Source organism: Thunnus albacares, chromosome 8 (assembly GCF_914725855.1).
Source record: "Thunnus albacares chromosome 8, fThuAlb1.1, whole genome shotgun sequence".
Classification (NCBI taxonomy): Eukaryota; Metazoa; Chordata; class Actinopteri; order Scombriformes; family Scombridae; genus Thunnus; species Thunnus albacares.
The window spans coordinates 6,491,587-6,515,863 of NC_058113.1; the positions used below are offsets into that span (position 1 = coordinate 6,491,587).

The 24,277-nt window shown below is 39.9% G+C and overlaps 3 protein-coding genes across 5 annotated transcripts; 2 read left to right on the forward strand and 1 right to left on the reverse strand.

Moving 5' to 3' along the window:
• The first annotated feature begins 1,032 nt into the window (after nt 1–1,032).
• LOC122987192 (dynein regulatory complex protein 9-like) lies at nt 1,033–4,953 on the forward strand. 2 transcript variants are annotated; one of them, XM_044358934.1, is made up of 10 exons: nt 1,033–1,145; nt 1,544–1,672; nt 1,855–1,889; nt 2,027–2,149; nt 2,339–2,423; nt 2,576–2,728; nt 2,843–2,917; nt 4,167–4,298; nt 4,401–4,490; nt 4,604–4,953. In XM_044358934.1, the coding sequence occupies exons 1-10, from the start codon at nt 1,122–1,124 to the stop codon at nt 4,715–4,717; spliced, it is 960 nt and encodes a 319-aa protein (XP_044214869.1). In that variant the 5' UTR covers nt 1,033–1,121; the 3' UTR covers nt 4,718–4,953. The 2 variants fall into 2 exon arrangements, with proteins under 2 accessions (XP_044214869.1, XP_044214870.1); XM_044358935.1 differs by lacking the exon at nt 1,033–1,145 and having other exon boundaries at nt 1,657–1,748.
• A 516-nt stretch (nt 4,954–5,469) lies between these two features.
• Nucleotides 5,470–8,727, reverse strand: si:dkey-29h14.10. Its single transcript, XM_044358939.1, has 5 exons — nt 8,577–8,727; nt 7,400–7,541; nt 7,050–7,085; nt 6,483–6,632; nt 5,470–6,269 (listed from the first exon to the last, which is right to left on the reverse strand). The coding sequence occupies exons 1-5, from the start codon at nt 8,661–8,663 to the stop codon at nt 6,061–6,063; spliced, it is 624 nt and encodes a 207-aa protein (XP_044214874.1). The 5' UTR covers nt 8,664–8,727; the 3' UTR covers nt 5,470–6,060.
• A 1,243-nt stretch (nt 8,728–9,970) lies between these two features.
• Nucleotides 9,971–24,126, forward strand: rnf144b (ring finger protein 144B). 2 transcript variants are annotated; one of them, XM_044358937.1, is made up of 8 exons: nt 9,971–10,337; nt 13,334–13,601; nt 14,979–15,083; nt 16,260–16,320; nt 18,083–18,296; nt 20,242–20,386; nt 20,570–20,659; nt 22,812–24,126. In XM_044358937.1, the coding sequence occupies exons 2-8, from the start codon at nt 13,425–13,427 to the stop codon at nt 22,974–22,976; spliced, it is 957 nt and encodes a 318-aa protein (XP_044214872.1). In that variant the 5' UTR covers nt 9,971–10,337; nt 13,334–13,424; the 3' UTR covers nt 22,977–24,126. The 2 variants fall into 2 exon arrangements, with proteins under 2 accessions (XP_044214872.1, XP_044214873.1); XM_044358938.1 differs by lacking the exon at nt 9,971–10,337 and adding an exon at nt 10,372–11,228.
• The last annotated feature ends 151 nt before the right edge of the window (nt 24,127–24,277 follow it).

A 24,277-nucleotide genomic window follows, 5' to 3' on the forward strand; every position in this document is an offset into this window, starting at 1 on the left:
AAACTTCTGAAATGAAAAATATTTGCATATTAATAGATTCTGGAACTTTTAATGAGAGAGAGGGAGTAGAGGCCATCTTAAGGATTTAAAAGTGGCAATTATCATTTTTTGTGAAAAAACCATATCAGACACATATCATTGTCCCAAGCAGAGTTTTATTTTATTTTATATGGCTTTTACATGACTGGAGGGAATCTTTAACTTTAACACACACACACTCACACACATATAAAGCTCACTTTCCATCATTTTTATTGCTCATTTGTATGCACATAATTACATATATGTACAAATGAGAAATAAAAATGATGGAAGAGGTACCTAAACCAGATTGGTCTTATATATACTGTATGTGTCAAAAATAAATAAGAGAATAAAGTGAGTAAATACAGCTGTGGAGGGTTGGACACGGCTCTCTAAAAGACAGACATCTATCAAATGAAATCAGTGCATGAATTTTGAATACAGGCAGCACGGTAATGAAAGTGACCGCAAGAATATATGGGCTGAACATCTAGAAACTGTTCATCCATCCATTCTCTAAACCAGTTAGTGTTCAGGGTCATGGGGCCGAAATCTTAACCCAACCCCGCATGAACACAGCGAGACAGTTGTCAGACTTACTTAGGCATACAGTTCAGTTGTTCTGATTCCCCAAACCTGCATATTGTCTCAGAACAGAAAGGCTTAAGATGGCCACTCAAGGTCATTCTTACTGTCAGGCATCAATGCAAATCTCCACTGTACCACCTGCTCCACTGTATACATTGATATAAGTAAGGTGGACAAAATATTAGAAACAGTATAGGCTACTGTAAGCATAATTCATCTGCAATACAAACAGCCTCCAAAATGATCATAATAATGAATCTGCACGTCTTTATATCAGTTAAACAAAAACTGACTATTGCAACATTCAGAAAGGTTTGAAACTTTTTTATACACCCAGTACTGCTGTCTGTCATGTCATGTTATTTCTGTTTCAATAAAGTTGCAAAAAAGAACAAAAAAACAACAAGCCCAAAGGCTGCGTTACCATAGTAACATGTAAACTGTCAAGCTTTCGGGCTAACAGTTGCTGTGTTTTACAAGGATAAACTATTGATTCAAACAGGTGTTTTATGGTTGTTATGGAGAGAAGTGAAGTGAGTGACTGTTTTTATCTCTTACATATTGTTTCTTCCTGTGACTTGAAATGGAAAGTTAATACCGTGCTACAGTTACAGTAATGTTCTTAACTGTTCACTACACCAGACGCCATTTTAAATATCTCCTAGTTTGATGATACTTTGGTTAATGATGAAACCACGTGCCTTATGAAATACAGCAGTTCTATTTATAATCTGAAAATAGTAAATTCAGCATTTTAATTAGCTATTAAAACATCACGGTGCTATGTCAAAACTTGGGAAATGTAAATGCACGTCACAAGTTCCCAAGTTGGGATGGTACATTGCCTGCACCTACATAAAAATCACAGTGAGAAACTCACTGGTCTTTCCGTAAAATCTGAATAATTCTTTCTCACTACTGCGTCCGACAGATGTCTTTGTCCCGGATTCAGAGTCTCAGACTGGCAGCTGTACTGGAGGATTGTTCAGACCAGTTGGACATACTGGGGCATGCTCTGACAGTGCAGATGAGCAGGGAGCGCAGCAGTGCAGCAGCACAGGTGACTTTACTGTGAGGAACATCTGTCAGACAGCTGCTGGCAGACAGCTGCTGTCTGCTGCTTTGATCTGATGATGGTGTGAATGTTTTTATCACAGATTATTTTCCATTTCATTAACTCAGTGTAAAAAAAATGTATTGACTAAAATACTGTATTAAATGTGTGTGTGTGTGTGTGTTTAGGAGGAAGCCAGAGTGACCAAGCTGAAACGAGACTGGTGAGTACAGACAGCTACTGTGTTGACTAAATTTGGCTTTGTTGATAGGATTTTTAAATCATAAATTTGAGTATGATTTAGTCTTCAGTCAGAGTGTGATTCTGCCTTTGCCTGCCCCCCCCCCCTCCTCTCTGCAGTCAATATATATCACAGCAGGTGTCCAAGTTATATTTAGAGCTGGAGGAAAAGCAGAGTTTCAGCTGTCTGCTGCAAGTGGTGGAGGAAGCGGAGCAGAAGAAGATGGCTGAGAACATGAGAAGGTTCCTTACTACATTATATGGAAACAATAACACTAATCTTAATCATAATAAGAGTACATAACTGGAAAAGTAAATTTACTGGACACAATGTGGTGTGATTTCTGAGAACAGAGGGGTGTTACAGGGGTGTAGAAGAAAGAAAGCAAGGAACTCTGTGTTGTATCATTAATGTGAATGTCTCGCTGTCAGAGAGACAAAGAGAGAGCTGGAGCGTAGAAAACAATATGTACAGAGGCAAGAAGAGGAGCTCCAACAGAACATTGAGAAACTGAAGGTGAGACACTGAAAGCAAATCCAAGAACTAAAAACTGTCCACATTAGTGGTTGTTAGGGGTGAGTGAGAATCTTTTAATTGGGGTGAACTGACCCTTTAATTGAGTACAAAATCAAACGCACAATACTTTCCCCTCTCCTCATGACATGCAGCAGCTCACCAAAGACCTGACGCAAAAGCTGAAAGAGCAGCCATCGAAGACAAAAAACAAGAATAAGCTTGTAGAGAAGGACTTTGAGCTGCAGTTCCAAAAGACAGAAAAAGAGACGAGCCAAGCTGAGAAGCTGCTAGAAGACCAGCTGGAGGTGGGTCCAACAGTCCAGTGTGGGTTACACTTTCAAAGTAAGAAATCTCCATTTAGGTTAGAGATAGTTAGAGTTCAATATAGTCCAAAGGATGTCCTCTGCTCGCTTTCTCAGCTGCTGAAAAAACAGTTTAAGGAGGAGGTGAGAATTCATGAGGAGTCGCACAAATTTCTGCAGAATCGACATGAGGTTGGTACAGCAATTAATAACATCTGACCATTGTTGTTATGTAATTGTTGCTCTTGGGGCTGCTTGTCTGGTATTGGCTTAGCTGCAGTTTAAGGTTTAGGTGTAACAAAATGACGTGGCTGTGGTTTAAAGTGCACTTGTGGTTCAGTTAAAACCCAGATGTTGTATTGTGTAGAAATCACCTAAATGCCACTACAGGTCTACAGACATAATTTAACTAAAACTAGACTTGAGTGTAATAGGATTGTTTCATGGAGGACATTTTGACATATCACAGTAGGAAAAGCACAGGTGTAAATAGTAAAATGAATGATGGCTGAAATCCATTTAGCTGCTCCAGTTTCAAGGTCCTGGTATTGTTCATGCTGGCTCACTGTCACACTGTCATGGCTTACTGGGACACTTGAATGGAGCAAAGCCAGTCACCGTTAATGCTATTAATAACAGCTGTGCTTTTCCCACACAGCTCAATTATTAATATCTAAAAGTTCAAATCTTTAACCATGAAAGCAACACTATCACCAGTTGTGACTGATGTAATTGTATCATTTAAAAGGTGTCACTTCTGCATCATTTCATTTTGACACCAATATCACCACATCTGACCATATCTGACAGAATGAGGAGGCCATTTCATAGCAAGTAGACACAAGTCCAGTATCTGCTAGGAGGACATGCAATAAATTTGTCAGTAGGCAGGTGAGACACATCGATTGTGTGGTCACCTGAGATTGTAAGTCACTCATTGTAAGCGGTATTGTGGGACCAATTCCAGTTGAAATTTCAGTGTAAGCTAATATATTTCACAGATTCTGCAGATTTGATTCTACAGTAGAGTGTAGAGTTATTACTGCTGGGGAAAAATCATCTGTGATATGTTTTACATTTGTATAAAAGGATGGATTGATAAAAAATTGCTTTTGTGTTAATCAAAAGTGTAACTAGAGTATATCTATATTAAAAACACACTGTATATTGTTCCACTGAAAGCAGAAAGCTTAAACCAGTTTTCCTAAATACCATTTTCAGTGAGTTATGAATGTACAGCATCATTAATGCAATGTTCCTCTGAATCCCCAGTACATCCAGTTTAGTTGTGGCTCAGCTGTATCTGTGCTCATTTCTACAGTCAGGTTCAACTTGGCACGCAGCAAGTTACAGTTCAGCTGGATTCTTATTAAGCTACTATTATTATGTTAGCACTGCAGCAGCAACTAATCTTGTTGTTGTTGTTGTTGTTGTTGATCAGGAGTTGCAGCAGCAGCTGCAGCAGTGGCAGCAGCGCACGAAGCAGATGCTGCAGGAGAAGGAGCAGCAGCTCAACAATGTGCGCTGCAAAAGAACTGTGATTTTGGACAAACTGATGGAGATGAGGAGGAAGGTGAACAGCTCACCATGTTGAACAAGACACAGTGAACAGGTGCTGAACAGGATGCACAGTCACTATTAGATGAACATTAATGAGATGCTGATGTGTGTTCAGTACAGGGAGATGGAGCAGATGGTGGTGGAGGACAGGGAGGAGCAGGAGAAACTGCGCCAACAGCAAGCAGAGGCCAGAGCTGCTACCAAGGTAATAACATCCAATTAGGACACAGATCCATGAGCCTTACTAACATGTTTCGTGCTCTGTCTGATCCACTGTTGTGTTGGGTTATTTATCACCTGTGACCTTTGACCCTGCAGATGCAGGCCTGGTGGAGAGGCTGCATGGTGCGCAGAGGCCTCGGCAGTTTTAAAAAAGCAGAGGAGGGCAAGAAAGGCAAGAAGAAGAAGGAAGGAAAGAAGAAGAAGAAATGACTTCTCTCCAACACTGCTTTGTGACATTCAAAAAATGTATTTAATTTAACAACAATAATTTAAAAAATAACTAAAAATGTAAAAGCATGTTTTTTGTCATTTCAAACATACAGTTTACACCAAAACTAAAGCAATCCCGTACAATGTTTAAAAAGAACAAGAAAAGTGGTACACTATGTGAAGGTAACATGGAGCATATCAGCATCATATCATATATAAACATATCAGCAAAAGTAGCACCTTGACTCAAAAGATTTTTTCATATTTTATGTACAGTATAACCTGAACAAAAAGGTCAAAAAGTCATTTCATCACAGTAAACAAATTAAAATATACAAACGCAAGAAATCAAAATGACTTCCAACAATGAACACTACTACGTAGTCTACTGTAAATGACCATAGGCCATACGTTTTTATACAAGTCAACACCTTCACATGATAACGATTTCAGCCACAGCCACAGTATTTTAATACTGTTTGTTGATGCATTTACACAATACAAAAATCCATCCAGTATATCAGAACACTGGACCATTGATTACTGACAGATCATGTTTTTAAATACCCTTCTTCTTGGAATTAAACGTGTAAAAGTGTGGGAGGGCTAAATATACAATTTAAGGATGTCATCAGACAAGGATGACTATTAATATGAAGGGGAAAAAAATCAAGTTTGCTATGAATTCTTGAGGAATTGTGATTGATTAATTATTTGTGTTTGGTTTCATATCCCGTTGAAAGGATGACACTTTTGTTTATTTTATTGTTAATTGGTGGACCCCAGGAAGAATAGCCAATGCTTATGCTGCTGCTAATGGGGATCCGGATAAATAAATAAATAAATAAATATATGAATAAATAAATAAATAAATAATGAAAGAAAGAAAGAAATATGATCATAGAGGGATGACTCATCCATGTAGGAAATTGATATAGTAAAAATTCCAGTTGCTTCCACCTTAATGTCCTCATATCTGACAGAGAAGCAGAAGGCCCGGCATTGCAAAACAGGAAAGCCTTTGACTGAAGAGGATCTTTTTAGGGTATGGTTTGAAGAGCTGACGTTTGTTTCTGCGTACTGAAAATCTTGCGACACTTAGTCAGCCGTAATTAGCTGTAGTTATGTTTTTAAATCAGTACGTGCAAACACACACAGTTGGGTAGTGGCTGAAACCCATCTAAAGGCTGAGTCAAAGCAGAACTGACACTGAAACCAATCCAAAGGGTGACCAATTCACAATGTCTCCTAATACTGAGTTTCAGTTACTTTGGTTATCCTACCGAATGACAAAGACAGTGTTGCTAGAATGTGTAGTGTCAGCTTTGTGTGCGGCTATAGCCTCACATGCGTGTTTCCTCGGATTCCATCAAGCGGGTCTTGTCCACCTGCATATAGTTATTGTCTCCGATGATGACGCAGCTGAGATTAGAGCTGTGGATGTTGATGCTCTGAGGCTCTGCTGATGGAGGAGGAGGAGGAGGAGGAGGAGGAACAGCAGAGGTCTGTGCTGCTCCCTGCTGTCCACAGCTGCAGCTGCACCTCATGTGATCTGTAACAAATGAACAAAGTGGATGTTTTTTACTAGTCCTGAGCAGTAAAAATAGTTTGAGTGCTGTGACATGTTTAGACACATGTGTGACGGCTGCACTGCAGTAATAGTAATACTACAAAACAATACTGCATAGCATAGTACTTTAAGTGGCAGCTAAAGTGCTTCACATCCCTAGAAAAATGCTGTAAAATAGGTTTGACTGTTACCCACCATGCATTTGGAGCTCAGATTCCTGCATTAGAGGCTGATTTTCTGCCACTGCAGATGGGTAGGTGTCGTTCCCGATGACGCAGTCAATCAAGGTGGAGTTGCTGATGTTAACGATCAAAATTGTAGACGGCGGCGGGTTCCGAAGACTCACTGTTCATGAGAGAGAAAGGGGGAAAAGGGAAGAGAATATGAGAAAGGGAAGTTATTGTTCCAGAGTGATGTAACAGCACAATGTGTCAGAATAAGTTTTTTTATAGTTCCTGAACATACGTAGTAAACTTAGTCTCCGTGAGGTTGAGTATGTAAGTGTGAGGTTACCCCTCCCCGCAAAAGAGATTTCCAGCCTCAATGGGTTTTACCTAATCTATCTATCTATCTATCTATCTATCTATCTATCTATCTAGATAGAGCCCAATCATACACACACACACACACACACACACACACACACACACACACACACACACACATATAGATAGATAGATAGATAGATAGATATATGAGGACATAAATGATAAAAAAATAGAAAAAGTGGAAGTTATCTTGTGACTTCTGTGTCCAAATTACCTGGTATAGTTTTATCCTGTGCAGGGTGGTGATTTTCTGTTTTAAAGACAGCAAGAGAGGTATTATTACATTTACACTAATGGCAGACTTTTGGCATGTGTGGTGGGTTATCTGGCAATATGAAAATATATGTGCAAATAAAGTGTCAGTCATGTCTTTGAGAAACAAAGCTACAGTCTGAATCTGAACACTGAACAATTAAATAACAGAAACATGAAATAACAAGGAAGATATTCAGCATAACTGTTGTAAAACACAACAAATATACATGCAGATTTTCATGGTTTTGCTTAAATTATTGTTTTAATTGTGTATTTCTGTGTGGAGACAATCTGGGTCATTGATTTTACCTGGGCACCATGTGATGTTTTCACACAACAGATTGTCCAATGGGCAGCAGAAAAGTTGGCAGGCTCTCCTGCAGCTTTTCTGCGCCATCTTCTGCACCATCTGCATGACTTTGTACATGCTGGAGGCTCTGCAGCTCATCACCTGGAGGAAAGAAGCAAAAGAAGATCAGCTTTAGCTTCAGTATGTGTGTGTCAGGGAGCCATTATCTGGGTGGTGTTATTGGGCTTGAGTTTTTCTGTACAATAGTGATTCCCAGCAATGGTGACATTCAAAATAGAGGAGGCATTCACAAACCACAACACCACAAATGTAGCTCACACCCCCGGCCCACCTTCCACTTAGGGCTGTTTTTCTAGGTCACATGCAGTTTCTCTTGCCTATAGCTAGTTTTAGACAGGAAACAGTTTTAGTGAACAACACCCAACAATATAGAGAAATGAGGGATTGTTTGTGTCAAAGATTTTATCACAAAACCAAATTAGATTTAGAGTATTTATTTTTATCCACGGACCTTAGAGAACTGAACCACAGTCTATGTGTCCTGTATACAGTGGTGGAAAGTAACTAAGTACATTTACTCAAATACTGTAAATAAGCACAATTTTGAGGTACTTGAGTATTTCCATTTGATGCTACTTTATATTTCTACTTCACTACATTTCAGAGGGAAATATTGTACTTTCTACTCCTCTACATTTATTTGACAGCTTTAGTTACTTTTCGGATGAAGATTTGACACAATGGATAATATAACAAGCTTTTAAAATACAACACCTTGTTAAAGATGAGACCTGTGGTTTCCAACCTTTTTGGCTTTTGACGTCTTACAAAAAGCAGTGTGTAGTCGGGGTCACATTTCAGATGTCTATGAGTTGTTAACAGCTCCACCTAATAGTGATTTTTCCCTCTAAACTTCTCACATGATCACTGATGCTTCACTATTAATAATCTAATGATGTCAAATATAATAATATATCACAGAGGGACCAAACCACTACTTTTGGTTTTATACTATAACTACACCAAGTTGATAATACTTATGTACTTTTAATTCATGCAGTTCTTTTACTGGCAATGAACTTTATTGACATATCGAAGAGAGACATGCACAGACATATTCCACTCATAGATGCAGGCTAATTATAGAAAAATAAAATAAAATAAAACAATTCTCACCTGATTAAACGATGTTCTTTCTTTCATTTTTGTCAAATTGCTGTTTATAAAAGGACTCGGAGCTAGAGGGTCAGAGGTGTTCATCATTCGTGTGGCAGTGGTCGTTATACTAAAGTTGAAGACAAAAAGCCGGCTGATATACAGAAATTTTCAGAAAACCCCCCGGTCGACTCGGCGCATGCGCAATGTAACTTGGGCTTTCCGTCCGAAGCTTCTAGTAAACTTTCTCTTTAAAGTAATTACAGATTATTGTATGATATTTCACATGTTTGGACCTACACATGAAACATTAAATAAACAACAGGTAGTTCAAGAAACTGATATATTTTTTCCCTCTCTGACTCTGAATATTTTTGTCAATGACTGGCACAACAGTAGGATATTTTCCTGTTAAATATGAAGTTAGTTTATTTATTGATTTCAAACAGATTTTTGGACTATCTGTTTTTCCATCAATTCCGCCTTCGTAAACTCCTATTTCCACGTCTAGGCGCGTTAAAAATACAGCACATTAAGTTGGTTGCACATGAGTTGAACTGATGTTCACTCATAGGAGGCATCAGAATGAAGAGGAGGAAATGATGCAACAGGCATGAAGGCAGATATCAACACGGGAAAATTAAACTACACGTGTACAATTTTGCTGTCCTCAAAGCCTAGTTGAACATAAAAATTTAGTCTTTTGAAGACTTCTTTTGAAGTCCGGCCCAGTGAAAAGGTCACAAGATAAATATAAGGGGTCGTCATATGAGATGATGTAATTCATCTTCATGCCAGTTTATTTGAATTTGAATTTGATTAATAGGGTAGGAAAGGAGAAAAAAGTTTTGCTACACCTTTTTGATGAGGGATATGCTCGAATTTTTGTTTTTTGTGAGATATTGGAGAGTTTGGGCTTTGAACAGTTATTTAAATGAAACCATCTGAGAAATGTGTCTTAAGTGGAACTGCTAACAACTCACAGACATCTGAAATGTGATGAGGGGCTCTAAGCAGACACTGCTTTTAAGGAGTAACAAGCCAAAAAATCCGGGGGAAATTGGTTTAATCTTCAACAATACATTGTATTTTATACATTTATCTTCTGTTTTTTAAAATTTGAAATCTATAATCTGGAAAATAACTATTTGTCAGATAAATGTAGTAAGGTAAAAAGCACAATATTTCAATCTGAAATGTAGAGGAGTAGAATTGGAAAATAACATTTTATACTTGAGTTAAGTACAAGTGCCTAAAATTTGTACCAAGTGCCTCAAATTTGTACTAGTATTTGAGTAAATGTACTTAAATACATTCCATCATTGGGTGTTTATAGCCTAATTCTCGTTCCTGTGCAGCTCATGGCCTGGCATCCGTTTTTCCGACTGCACCTGAAAGCAGCACGAACATCGTAAAATAACCAGCAGGAGCAGTCAACAGTGGACATCAGCAGAGACGAGTCACAGCTTCCTGGATGGAAACAACACACACACACACACACACACACACACACACGCACAGACACAAACACACACACACACACACACACACACACACACACACACACACACACACACACACGCGGAGCGAGCAGCAGGACGTTTAAACATGTTATGCGTGTGTGAGAGAGGCGGCAGCGGGGCGGCAGCGGCATTAGGCGTTGGCAGCAGCGCTTGTTAGAACAGCAGACTGTAACAACACATGTGTCTGTGCCACAGTGAGAGCACTGCGGCTGTGGATCTGGACTCAGGCAGCTCCTACACCCAGTGGTCCACAGGCAAGGTAGGTTTCGCTCTGTGTGTCCTCTGCTCATCCGGCTTTTGTCTGCATCACTTCACGGAGACGCTGCTCTGCCAAAGCCGTGTATGAAATGGTGTGAGTCGGTACTGTAAATGCGTCAGTATTTGAATTTTGACCTATGTGAGTATGCAACCTTGGAGGGTGATGCAGATGTGTCAAATTTCATGTGTGGTCTGGTTGAATGCACTGTAACAGATTATGTATTACCCTCTTATTCTATTATGGAAAATAACCTTCCATTAACTCCATGATTACTGTGAAAGAATGCAAACTGGCAGTCTTTTTTTAAGGAATAGGGATAATACCTTAAAATCAATTTTAATATCCACCACACTGAGTCTGGATATCCTGATGCAGGCTACAGTAGATGCAGGTTTTCCAACCTTATCAGTTTTTATCAGATTTGTATGTTTCAGCTTTATGTGCTCTTGTTTCAGGCTCTCTTGCCCCAAAAACACACAGGTTACTTATTTGGCCAGAAAGACAGACAGGCAGTGATTGCAGCTGTATAAATGATGCCATATAAATTCTGCTACACACTCCACGAGCACACAGTCCCAGCTGCCTCCCTCCAACACAGTGGCCGTCTGTGTAAAGCAGCAGCAGCTTTTCACCGGGCAGATCTGGTTTTCCGTTTCTGCCTCCCTGGTCAACAATGATGCTTTGATCCCCAGTGGCTGGAATACCACCAAGACCTTGATCCGTGAGGACTACTAATGACTGAATGGCCAGCTCCACACCTTAAAGAACTTAGCAAACAAGGGCGTTTTGATTAATGAATAGCTCTAACACTGGAAATTCAAGTTTGTATGTGGACTCTCAGCTTAATTGCTTTTCAGTGGCAGGGACTGCAGTCAGTCTGGACTTTTGGAGGTCAGTACTGATACTAATATCTTTGGATTGAAGCTTACGGTTGCAAGCATTTTGAATTGACATGGAATATATTGAAATTTTGTCCCACAATTGCATAGAATCAGGGAGGAGATGCTTCTGAAAGTCAAATCCTCCAAACTCATCCATGCAAACAAATCGGATCACGATGCTTCATTAGAATCAGGGAACCATAAAGTATTGATAAGCGCTGTGGTTAATAGTCAATCAAACTGCCTCATATCTGTTGTATCAAAGGTGGATAACACATTGGGTTTTTTTTTGTTCTAAGATGAAAACACTTTTATGGCCTAATATATTGACAGACAGTTACGTAAGTAATCACGAAAGTTGTTCCAGGATGATAGGCTTGACTGCATTATTAAATACATATTGGAGTTGCCACGCAGGAAAAGCTAGCTTAGTAGAAACCTGTTATTTTCTCATGCGAGTCCATGGGGCTGGTTATGCTCGGGCAGGACGGCACAGGCTGGCAGCATCGTGGGATGATGACTGCAGCCTGTCTAAAAGCAGTGCAGGAGGATACATCATGACTGTGCAGAAACACCACTGAGCGTTGCTACAATCAGCTCCACTATCAATGATCTGTATGTATGCCGCCGCTGATCGATAGCACATAATAAAAGAGCACTCACTGAAAAATTTAGGACAGTGGTGGTGTTGGTGGTGGCTGTATTGATTGAGCCGCTCCAAAGTTTCCTGCCAACTTTAACAGCCTGCTGAATTAGAGTACATTGTGTGTGGGATAATGTGTGATTTCAACAGCCACTCAGGCTGCAGAGTGTGTTTTTAACGCCACCGTTTCCTGTGTGACCCTGTTCTGTGTCCAACCACTGTTATCTACAGGATTAAAGGCAAATCCCAGATTATGGTTATTATTCCTCATGCATTTTGGGATTGGGCAGAACCAAAGGGATGATTTTTTTTGGGTTTGGTGTCTTCAGTTCCTTTTAACACCAGATTATGCCCATATTATCCACCTACATTTGCCCTGCTGTCCTAAAATATGTAACTGGTACATAATGTCCGATAACCAACAGATAGCATTTGTGCTTTGATGCTGTAATTAAACAGCTTTTGTGTAATATACCTTTTTTGTTTTAGCCATGCTAGCTGCATGACTCTATGGATGTCAGCCTGTTGGTCAGTCAAATACTCTGATCCAAACTGTTATATCGCAACAACTATGGGATGGTTTGCCATGAAATGTGGTACAGACATTCATGGTCTCCAGAGGATGAACTGTAGAGACTTTGGTGATCCCCTGCCTTTACCTTAGCAGTTTCTGAAGTTTTCTCTTATCCTGTGAAATATCTCTACAGTCCATCAAATAGATGGATTGGCACAAAATCTGGTACAGACATTCATGGTTACCAGAGGTTGAATCCTAATGACTCTTCTGTAACGCCACCATGAAGTTGATATTTGTGGCTTTCAGTGACATTTCTCAACAGTTATTGGATGGATTGCCATACACACATTCATATCCCCCTTAGGATGAATTATAAAAACATATTTTGATTTATGACTAAACACTAAATATAATCAGCTGTACATGTGCTGTACTTTGTGTTTAGATCTGTAAATTTGCTTGATGTCAACATTATCTTCAAACAAAATAGTTTCAATTGACTGTAGCTACACAAGTTATTTACCATGTTTCCAAAAATGATCAACAATCAATTCTTCCTGTCAGAATGAGAGAGGAGCTGGTCAATAACTGTAGGCTTGGTAAACACAGACCTTGGACTTTGGCCTTGGAAATGACAGCCATTTATGGAGAAACAACAGACATGATGACTAATCAATAATACTGCAGTAATAACACATAATTATATTTTACTTCATGCACCACACAGCTTCAAACAGTGACTAATTCATGTCTCAGGTTGCAAGACAATGATAGTGTTGCATCAGAGAAAGCTGAAGTCATCAGAGTTGGTGTTCCGGGTTAACAGAATGGATGACAGGTGTCAGAAACAGGTTGCAGTGTTGTCAGAAGGCCTAGTAGTGGCTGTGTGAACTGTAATAAAAGGGGAAGTGTTATGCCTGATACAGATCAGTGCTGTTTCTGCTGAACCTTTCAGGAACATGGAGGCTGTAGCTCCCCTCCGTCCCCAGCAGAAGGGCTAGAAGCCGCCTGATTCCTCCCTCCTTCCCTCCCTGCCTCGCCCGGCCATGGCCGGCAGAAGTCCCACGCTCAGCCGGGAAGCTGGGGATTCGGCGCTGGGGACCCCTGAGGCCAGCGATAACCCCCAACCAGGTCCCGAGATCTTCTGCAAGCTATGCCTCAGCGAGCAGCCATCTGCAGCTACCAGGGAACTGCAGAGATGCAACTGTGTCTTCTGCACAGCAGTAAGTAGAGATGAATGTATCCAGTATTGTTTCTGGACATTTACAGTAGCTTATGCGCCAAGTGTTTTTTTTTAACAGTTCTTGCTTAAGGACACTTCCTCAAGAAACATGAGCTGTTACAAGAATCAAATCTGAATCAGAAATTCTCCAGGATATATTTAGTTTTACTAGAAAATGTAAGTTTATCCTTTATACTCATATTGCTAATGCTGTTAGTCACTTTGTGTGGGCAGTGAGGATTTCACAAAAGTGATCCAACACAAAATTTTCTTTGGGCAATTTAGGCAAATCTCCAGTGTTTAAATTACTTGGAATGGGATAGTCTTCTTTATTGCAGCACCACTTCCTGCTATAAGATCTTTAAATAGCTCCTTTTATTGGCAAACGCTGCGTCTTACAGCTTTTGTGCAATGAAGTGGTTTCAACACAGACCGTACTTTTTTTGTGATTTATTGTTTTATTTATTTTTCATGACAGCTTGTAAACAAAACTGATGCTCAAAAACTCACTGAGTTTGTTTAGTCCTTTTATGAACAAAGGGCTGCTATCACTAGTATACAGGTTTGCCACTAAACTGCTCCTGTTGAATACGTGCTTGCCTGGTGCATCGAAACTGAGATGTTGGTGTTATGCCCTGATACAGAGAGGTTGCCAGATAGTGGCAGGTGTTAATCTCCTCCCAAGCAAGCTAAGTTGTCAGTGTTGCATGCACAAGGTCACACAGATAAAACACAAACACACATACACATACAGTGTCACGGGGAAGAAGGATACCGTAAACCCTGCTTATCAGTTGGACCTCACTGTACAAACCTGAAATATCTCCTCCAGTCTGGTTCAAGAGCAGTGACTGTTGTTTGTGTTTTTTTAAAATTCCAGCTCGGTTGGATGAACAGTACTATACACCATGCTTTACTAGAAAGCACATGATTAGCAGAAGTTTGTACAAGTGAGCCTAAAATACTTGTTTTTCATCTTCCAGTGAAAAGTGACATTTAAGTGTTTTTATTTTCTGTTCTTTAAAACTGTCTGCCTTTACGCAATGTTACTTAGTTCCTCCTACCCTTCTATATTTCGCAGCTGAGGTAACATATGACTTTTGACGCGTGAATGCTGATAAGGAACTCATGTTTATGTGGAATTCAGTTTGTGCAATAGCTCATATTTTTCTCTGTTTTCCATGCCTTCATTGCATTTGTCTTGAGTAGTTTGTCATGCTTGAATGTATTGTATGTTCTGTATTATTTTTCACCCTGGTGGGACTGTAAAGATGTATGATTATATTGTGTGTTTTTTGCATGACATTTGTGAAAAAAAGAAATCAGCCTGCTTTACTCAGTATGTGGACTAATGCTACTGTGGTGTTTCCCTCTCCAGTGTCTGCAGCAGTATGTTCAGCTAGCCATCATCGAGGGTGGGGGGGCACCCATCACCTGCCCAGATATGGCCTGCCAGAAGACTGGAGTGCTACTGGACTCTGAGGTATGCCCTGTTAAAAATCAATGATATGTAGGTCATGAGGGAAACCAAAAAAAGCAAGTAGGCTTCATGAGTCCATAAAACACAAATATAGTGTTGATGCACAAACATGTAATCAACTAAAATCCTGTTTTAGGGAAACATAATTTTTTGGAAAATTCCTTGAACTTCTAAGTTGCTGGCTCCAACACTTTGTCTCCAGGCCAAAGTTCTGCAAGAAAACTTCAAAGGTTAATTGTTGTGAAAATCCTTCACATTCACCCTAAATGACATTTCAGAGGAATTTCTTGTTGCTTATGTATGTGAAGAGTGACATGAGGTAATTTGAGCTGTCAGACAAAAAGTGAAACACCATGAGCTGTCAGACATTCATGAACCGTGAGCACGTCAAGGAAATATAAACTGCTGATTTACAAATCAAATGGAAATTCTGCTCCTCAGTTCCTCATTTTCGTTTTTCTTTCTTTTCTGAACACTAATACATAAAGAAAAGTCTCTTTAACTACTGCTTATTGGCCTTCCATCTCAATTAGAATCGATTTAATTGAAGAATTTTCATCCCCATTAATTAGTAGTTAAATGACGGCAGAAGATATGCACTGCAAAATTCCCAGCACAGTTATCTTTGTCTGTGCTACATTTGCAAGATTGGAATGAAAAGTAATAATTTCCTACAGCTTATTGTTCTTTAAAATGTTAATCATTTTATCCAACTGTAAGCTAGTGTTGGTCTTAGAAAACCTTTGCAACATCTTTTTTGTGGAATGAATCTAGACATCACCTTGCTCCGTATCTTATTCTAGTTAGTTATAGTAGTTCTCTATTGCAGTTTGATTGCTGTTTTGCAGCCTTGTCTGATAAAAATGTTGCCTTTAGTCCAATTTTCTCTCTCACTGGCTCTTTACTGACTACTTTGTTGTCTTGGAGATAATGCAGCAAATTGTAGTTGCGAGGTGACCTTTTGATCCTAGTTGATCTTTGAAGCATTGACTTCTCGGAAGCCACACTTAACAGCCTCGCTTCCATCTTGCATTTACCCAAAATAAAAACTTATTAAAAAAAATACTTGCTTGTCTTACCTGGGATGTCTATATCAATGCATGTTCACAAATCTATGTCAAAGCTCTGAGTGTATGAAACATGACTAAAGCCCCTCTCTGTGTGCTCTGTGATTTCTAGATAGCTGGCTTGGCCCCAGCAGATCAGGTGGAGCTGTATCAGCGCCTGACGTTTGAGAGAGGTGGGTATTGTTGCATTAGCATGCTGATGACTGTTGACAGGCAGTGGGCTATTTCAGGTTGCACATCAGCTGGAGGTATTACAGTAAGCAGCCCCCCAGAGTGCTGAGCTTCACATGCCAGGGATATTGTGGGGCCTGTTTCCATTTTTTCCTGTTCTGCTATGGTCCAGTCTCACCCAGGAGGTTATTGATACTCTGGCTTTAATACCTTCAGTCACAGCAGGAAATTCAACAACAACTGCTACAAGAAGTCCATGTTACTACTCTGATAAAACTGAAGTAATGAGGGTTTTTGTGCTAATACATTGTACAACCTATGTGTAACTGATTATACCATGGGCTGTGGAAATGCTTGACTTTGTCTTGCACTGCAACAGAAAGAGAATCACTGAAATAACTTACTGTTGACATTTACAAATTGCAAACTGAGGTTAGTTTGCCTTGTAGCTATATTGGTCTTTTCCATTTGCACAGTAACGATACGTTGTGAAGCCAATAATGGATATTGTTTACTCTGGCCATAAATCATGAGACTCATAATACAGGATGTATTATGAGGTGCAAAGTGCAAGCTGTTTTGTAACAGAGCTTCCCTCCTGTTATGATTCATAATCAAATTATGAGCTGGTGATCTGAGTCAGCTCATGAGAGATAGTTTTTGTTTTGCTTGTGAAACATTCAAATTTTTCATAAGCAGTTTAAACTTTATCCTTCGGCTTTTGCAAACTTCCTAAAGGACAGGTTCACATTTTTTCAAGTGTGTCTTAAAACAACAGTCAGGTGTCCATATGAACAGTGAAAGAGGTTTTCCTCACTGTAATCATTCCTCATGTTCATACCGGCTATTAAAAGATCCCCTTCAAATTGCTTTTAATGTAAATGATGAGGGACAAAATCCACAGTGTGTCCACACAGTCATTTTGAGCAAAAATGCATTTAAAAGTTGATGTGAAGCTTATATGAGGCTTCGGGAGACTGAGTTAGTCATATCAAGTGGATATCTGCCACATTTACAGTCTTTTTAGCATCAAATTCCCTCTTTGTGTTTCCTTAGACAGTGTTTCCCTGTTGAGCTGCGGTGGAAGTATAGAAACAAAAAGAGACTTTGGCACTAAAAAGACTGTAATGTTGAAAGATATCTACTTGATTTGACTCATTTGGATGACTGAAGCTTCATATCAGCTTCAGATAAACTTTTAAATACATTTTTGCACAGAAGGAGGACTGTGGATTCTGTCCCCCATCACTTACATTGTAACTGCATTATGAAGGGATTTTCTAATAGTCAGTATGAACAGGAGGAATGATTACTGCAAGAAAAACCTACTTCAGTGTTCATTAGGACACCTTACTGTTGTTTTAAGACAGACTTGAAAAATTGTGGCCCTGTCCTTTAAGGCTGTTGGCCTTCACAGATAGCCCATTAAATATGACAACAGTATATTTGTTAGATGTAGCCATGTCCAGCTTTGGCTCTGGGGATGCAATGTCGGTCGGTCAGTGCACCACTTTGGTCCAGACTGAAATATCTTGACAAATATTGGATGGATTAGTTTAGCTTAAAAATTCAGTTTGTGAAATACTTTGGTTTATGACCAAATACCTGCAAAAATAATGGCATTCCCATCATCCTCAGCTGCACTTTGTATCACTTGTCTACAGAGAACACTAAAACATGCATTTTATTTAGTTTACAACACCTCTGCTCCTTCATGTCTGCTTCATAAAAGAATAATCACACATCCCCTGTTGTTTTCTGCAGGAGTGAAGTTGGACCCCAGTAAAGCCTGGTGCCCGGTGGTTGAATGCCAGGCGGTGTGCAGTGTGCAGCCGAGCACTGAGGGCCAGCCCTCCGCTGTGTCCTGCCAGACCTGTCACACCATCTTCTGCTCCGGGTGCAGAGGGCCCTGGCAGGACGGCCATACCTGCCCCGAGCGCCAGCCAATGATGTCACCCTCGCCCTCTCATGAAAGCAGGTCAGTCAGCCGGTCGTTTGGTCAGCCGCCCGCTCCCTGCAGCCACAGAGTCTGAGCCGTACTTTGAAAAGGATACTGTGCTGAAAGCGAGATGAGCGTGTTAGTTCAGGACATTGAGGAGTCCACAAAGAAACACTTGTTACTGCTGTAAACAAAATGGTAACTTAACCCTGATTAGATTACTGTGCTTTATTGACTATTCAAGTCTCAGTTTAAACTGTAACCATCAATGTGGATACATTTGTCTGTTTGTGTCTGTTTCTTTTAACTGTTAATTGGAATCAACTACATTATTTCAATTGTTAAGGAAAGTTTCATGTTCCAGTTAAAATAAAAAGACCCAACAGTATAATAATCATTACAATGACAGGGAAGGAAAGTTATTGTTGTTGTACAGTACATTTACTGGATAATTTAAGTGATGTGTAGCTCTCCCACTAGTGACCGTGAGCTGAATGAAAACATTATTTCAGGATTAATAGCATAGTCTTCCTCAGAAGTGCCCTCTGTGTACTCCCTGTTGTACAGCTACATTACTGTGCTGCTCCGAGCTGTGGCTCTGCCAGACTGACTGATGTCATTGGGAGCTGCTGAGTTATATTGGAATTCCATTGTCTCAGTGCCAAAGGGAGGAGGATGGGCACCAAGCCAGCTAGTTCACTGTACAGAAGGAGCCTGTGCACTGCAGTGAAGCAGTGGTCTCTGCAGTGTGCTGGATGGAGTGTGTGATGGAGCAGGCGTGACAAGAATGAAGGCAAATCAACCTGATCGTAGTTTGAGAGCATGATATATATTTGCTTCGGCCTGCGGGTTTAGTGATCAACCACATTGTCCTTGAAATACTGAAGTCCTCCAACCAAAAAAGCGAGTTGCTAGGAGCTGTTACCTTTAGTTTCAGGAATAGTTTGACATTTTGGGAAAAACGCATATTTTATTTCTTGCTGAGAGTTAGATGAGAAGGTTAATTTCACTCTCATGTCTGTGTGTTAAATAAGAAGCTAGAATCAGCAGTGATTAGTTTAGCTGAGCAGAAAGACTGTAAACAGGGGGAAACTTTTTAAATAAAGTTTTAAAAAAAAAAGTCCTGTCTACCAGCACTTTTAAAGCCCACTTAACACGTAATGTATCAAGTTTAATTCAGACAATCTAATCCATACATACTTTAAAAACACCAAGTTATGAAATGTCAGTTATTAAACGTCATCGAATCGAAGTGTATTTCACAAATTGTCAAACTTCCTCAAACTTCCTTATGTATTTTCTGTAAGTCAATTTTTGTGTAGCTGTGTCAGTCACGTCCTGTCGCTGTTTTTCCGGCTTTAGCAGAAAAAGATGACGTTGCTATTCTTAATCCTGTGTACAAAGCTCTGATTGGCTCGGATGTTTTTCCAACCAGGGAATCAGCTACCAATGAGCACAACACCCGACCTATTTGGATTGCTGAATTAAATCTGAGATATGTGCATGAATTTAGAGGTCTGGAATCACACTGCTAAAAATGTCTAAATTAAAGCTGCTCTAATCAATATTTTTATATTAACAATGGATGAAATGACTATTTATAATATGAAAGGAGTCGTTTGTGGTGCTGAACCTACAGAGAATTACACCCCAACTCTGCAGTTCCACTCTCACCGCTCTCATCAACCTTGTTTCCAGCCATAGCAGGCAGCTGTTCAATCTCTGATAAACCCACTCTAGACTAGCTTGCCCAGTATCAAACTGCAGTCAGTCAAAGTTAGCTGCCCTGTATTGTACTTACAGAATATCTCCCTCATACCTATGACTCCCAAAATAATTAACCCAATTCCAAGTGAATACTGACCCTTCACTCTGCTGCTAAATAAACATTTCACACTTTGCCTGGAGACCCTTGAGGTCTTCGTGCCCCCATTAACTGCATGCCTTATACCTCCTGTGTCTTCCCCCCTCCATCCATCCACAGGGTCCGCTCCGACAGCAACTCTGACATGCCCATCAAGCAGTGCCCTATGTGTGGTATCTACATCGAGAGGAACCAAGGCTGTGCGCAGATGCTGTGTAAGAGCTGCAAACACACCTTCTGCTGGTACTGTCTGCAGAATCTGGATGTGAGTCCCCATGCTTGAAAAATTACTATATTCCCTCTCCACCTGATAAGAAGTATTTTATAGCCAAGTACATTCACAACATCTCAGCTGCTGCGTCACTAACTTTTAGTTTGTGTTTGAACAACCTTGGTGATTACATGATAGTAGATTTCTTGTCTTAACATGTGCCTTTTGTAATTGCAGGGTGATATCTTCCTGAGGCATTACGATAAGGGACCATGCAGAAACAAGCTTGGCCACTCCAGGGCCTCAGTTATGTGGAACAGAACGCAGGTGAGGCCAGACAGTAGACAGCAGATCAGACTACGGTATTCATTTTAGGGTTGTGGTGACGCTCTCATTGTCTGAATGAATTAGCTCGCAGAGACACCCATCCATGAGCGGTAGTTTATTCCATGGGTTTAGTTAAAGCTGTGCCATCACGCTACCAGGAGTGGAAGTTAAAGATTTTGGACTCCATCCCATCAGCTCTGTTCGGCTGTCAACGCAGTTAGTCGCTGTTGAAATACTCTGCACTGAGGACATTACAGCAACCTCCTACGCAGAACAGTAAAACCGCCATCCCCGCACACTTCCCTTATTGAAAATTTAAATAAAAACTGACATGAGTATGTCAAGTAATTCAGTTCTCATTTACCGTCAGACATGAGCTTTGTTCTGTTTATCAGCAGCTACATTTATTGCTGAATTTCCCTTTAAAAACCAACAGTCTGAGTCAGCATGTTGTTCGTGGTTTGTTGTTTTCTAGCTCTGTGCCCCAATAGTCCTTTATCAGACATTAAGCTGAGCTAATCCCAGCACTAATCTCAAATTCCTGCCCTGAAATGACGTTGTCCGTTCAACAGAACTATTACAATTGGCCGTCAAGCCAACTTTCTTTCTACTTCCCCAAGTCTGATGCCATTATCACATGATTAGTATCAAGCTTGCAGTCAGCCTCCTGATTGCGTCTTGGTTGGACTGTGTTACAAAGTGTCTGGAGAGTGGAAGTACAACAGCATAGTTGTTCCTTGCAAAACAACTCATGACGGACTCAGTTACACCCTTGCCTAACAGGTCCTATACCTTTTACAATCTGCTTGTCACAAATTCCTCTTCCACTGTAATTATGAGCAGCATGCAAACACTGCTGTTGTGACAGTACATAAATCAAAGTGCACTGTTTACTGTGTTTGTAGTGTACATTTTATAAATTTAGATTTGAAATGATGTGACACAAAGGTATGGGTACAAATTTGTCCATATACTTTTGGCCAAATTGTGTATAACTACATAATATACAATTAGAAACATAAATCAATAGTAATATCTTGGCATAACTACTTTATTGACATGGTTGTATTGCTAATGGTATTGTTGATGAACCCATTAACCCTTCTGTCTCAAACAAGAAGTTGCTTGTTTACGATTTCCCCGTCAGCCTTTCCCACCAAATGTTACTGTTTTTAACAGGAAGCTTTAGCTACATTTGCACTAGAAGAACAGCGCTTTCTTCCCTTTTTGCTCTATAAAGCGATCTGTTGTGATACTATAAAGAACTACAGTGGATTTCCTGCAAAATCTACCATAGTGGCTCACATAAAATGCACTGTAAGGCCAGTACAGGCTGTCAGTATACTCAGCAAGTCATTTTCAGGGTAAACTGGATGAATAAGTGTTCCTTTATATGTTTGGAACATTTTCCAATTTCTTAGGCTCAGGAAATTATTTCATTTGAATTATCTGAAAAACTCATTGTCACACAGCTGAAAACAGAACTGTTTTTCTGAGCCCATGAAAGGTTTTGGAAGACAGGGCAGCAATGTTATAGACAAAAAATCTCATGAAAAGATAGAAACCAACACTGACACTAACAAGTATTGTGTATGAGCCACAGTCATCAGCCTTCATTACCATGAACACACAGTTTATTTTGACTCCCATTACTGAAAATACACACTAGTGCACCAAATGTTTTAATCCGCAGCTGAAAATAGTCCCCACCAAATGTACAATTTACTCCTTTTTGAGTAATGATTGCTAAAAACTACAGTGCTCAGCTACTTTGGGGAAATGACTGAGCCCCTTTTAAAAATTAAATAATATATTTATGAGCTGTTTAAATAAAGATTTTCATCTTCAGTAGGAACCAGTGGTTTTGTGGCAGAGTGCCACAGACAGGATAGGGAAGTTACAATCCCACAATGTTGATTTGGGCCTTTTCAGGGGATTTCTTGACAAAAACAAATGTTTTGAATAAGAATTTAAAAATATTATACTAATAAATTCTCAAAAAGAGTACAGTAATGTTGTTTTGGTGTTGAAATGCTACACATACTTTACCACCTTTTATTTGACAACTGGTGTCCTTGTTATCTATTTGAAAAGATTGTAGTTTATCAATCAGTCTGCCAGCTATTCAAGATGTTGCTGTGTTGTCTCTCAGGTGGTGGGAATCCTGGTGGGGGTCAGCATCATCGTGCTGGTGACCTCCCCGCTCCTCCTGCTGGCCTCGCCCTGCATTCTGTGTTGCGTCTGCAAGCCCTGCAGAGGGAAGAAGAAGAAAAAGAGGAAGAAGGATCTCAGCCAGCCAGACTCCTCTACATCATAGCGGTCTCCCTCTCATCAGCCCAGCCCAGGATCACTTCACCGGCTTTGCGTAGCTGGAGGGTCCAAGTAAACCAACAAAGTGCAAGTGCTACATGGTGGAAAAGAATACACTTACGCAACAATGGAGTACTTTTTCATGACTCGACAGACCAGAGGTCTTACAGTGGTTCAGTAATGTCGTCGGTATCAGCATTTACAGACTCAGTGAGAGAGCTGCTTGAAAATCCCTCTTGAATTACAAGAGTATGTACTATATATGGAGGAAGTGTAAATATGTGGTGAATGAATGTAAGTCACGTATCTAGGTGTTTTCATATGCACAACAGGTAGCAAGGAGAAGGCAGCGCCTGTGGGGATTTTCCTGGACGGGGCCTTTGTTATCACCCACCTCTCTCTCTCTCACACACACACACACACATACACACATGCAGTTCAACGCCACCCTCATGTGCCAAACGTCATGATGCCAAACCAGAGGTGTCAGGTGCTCAAGTGCCTCACTCTACAGTGCCTGGTGCTTGGTTGTATTAGTTTTGTCTTCCATTCTATCTTTATCTTATGCAAAGATTTTAGCATTATGAAAATGGGCAACTGTCAGGATTACACAGGCTTGTAAATCCTCAAACAATGCAAAACATTCTTTCATAACGGGGAGAGGGCAAACGGCTTCATGTGTGCACTGTGCAGTATATTCTGTACTGATATGAAACATTATAGGGCTTCAATGGTGCACACAGAACTTTTCTTCTGCAAATGTTTTTTTGTTTCCACCTGGAACATGTTCCAGACCAAAGGCTCTAAAGGATAATGTGTACTTTTCTAAAGTGTGTTACTATGTTTTTATGGGTTATGTGTGTATGGTATCCTGTTATCATTTCTACTTTTCTGTTGATGTTTCTGCATCAGATATTTTATAAAAGCGCCATTGTACCTGAAAGAAACATACTGTATTGAACATGCATCAGGTGGTTTGTGTTTGCTGACATTTATCATTTCACAGCTCATTAACTTCACTTTTGTGTTTGCAACAAGGACATGAGAAGAGATAAATATTCCCCTGAATATTTAGAGAATGACTCACAGAAATGAAACATCTGCTACTGATACAGAAAGCAAATATAACAGTTTTAAATACATACAAGAAAAATCCATATTTTGGTATATTTGTCCAACTTAACTGTATGTTGGAGCAGTTTTAACACTGTTACCTCTGAACAGGAAGGTCATCTAATTAACATAAGTAACAATATCCATAACACATATATTTATTGATCTATTTGTTACAAAGATATACAGTATAAC

Excerpts from the sequence above, each read along its gene's own strand:
- rnf144b (XM_044358937.1), top strand. The coding sequence starts at position 13,425 with ATGGCCGGCAGAAGTCCCACGCTCAGCCGGGAAGCTGGGGATTCGGCG. Across the intron at positions 18,297-20,241 it reads TCGCCCTCTCATGAAAGCAG|GGTCCGCTCCGACAGCAACT; the intron begins GTCAGTCAGCCG and ends ATCCATCCACAG. Across the intron at positions 20,387-20,569 it reads ACTGTCTGCAGAATCTGGAT|GGTGATATCTTCCTGAGGCA; the intron begins GTGAGTCCCCAT and ends TTGTAATTGCAG.
- si:dkey-29h14.10 (XM_044358939.1), bottom strand. The coding sequence starts at position 8,663 with ATGATGAACACCTCTGACCCTCTAGCTCCGAGTCCTTTTATAAACAGC. Across the intron at positions 7,542-8,576 it reads AAAGAACATCGTTTAATCAG|GTGATGAGCTGCAGAGCCTC; the intron begins GTGAGAATTGTT and ends TCTTTCCTCCAG. Across the intron at positions 6,633-7,049 it reads ACAGGATAAAACTATACCAG|TGAGTCTTCGGAACCCGCCG; the intron begins GTAATTTGGACA and ends TCTCATGAACAG.
- LOC122987192 (XM_044358934.1), top strand. The coding sequence starts at position 1,122 with ATGGTTGTTATGGAGAGAAGTGAA. Across the intron at positions 1,146-1,543 it reads TTGTTATGGAGAGAAGTGAA|ATGTCTTTGTCCCGGATTCA; the intron begins GTGAGTGACTGT and ends TGCGTCCGACAG. Across the intron at positions 1,890-2,026 it reads ACCAAGCTGAAACGAGACTG|TCAATATATATCACAGCAGG; the intron begins GTGAGTACAGAC and ends TCCTCTCTGCAG.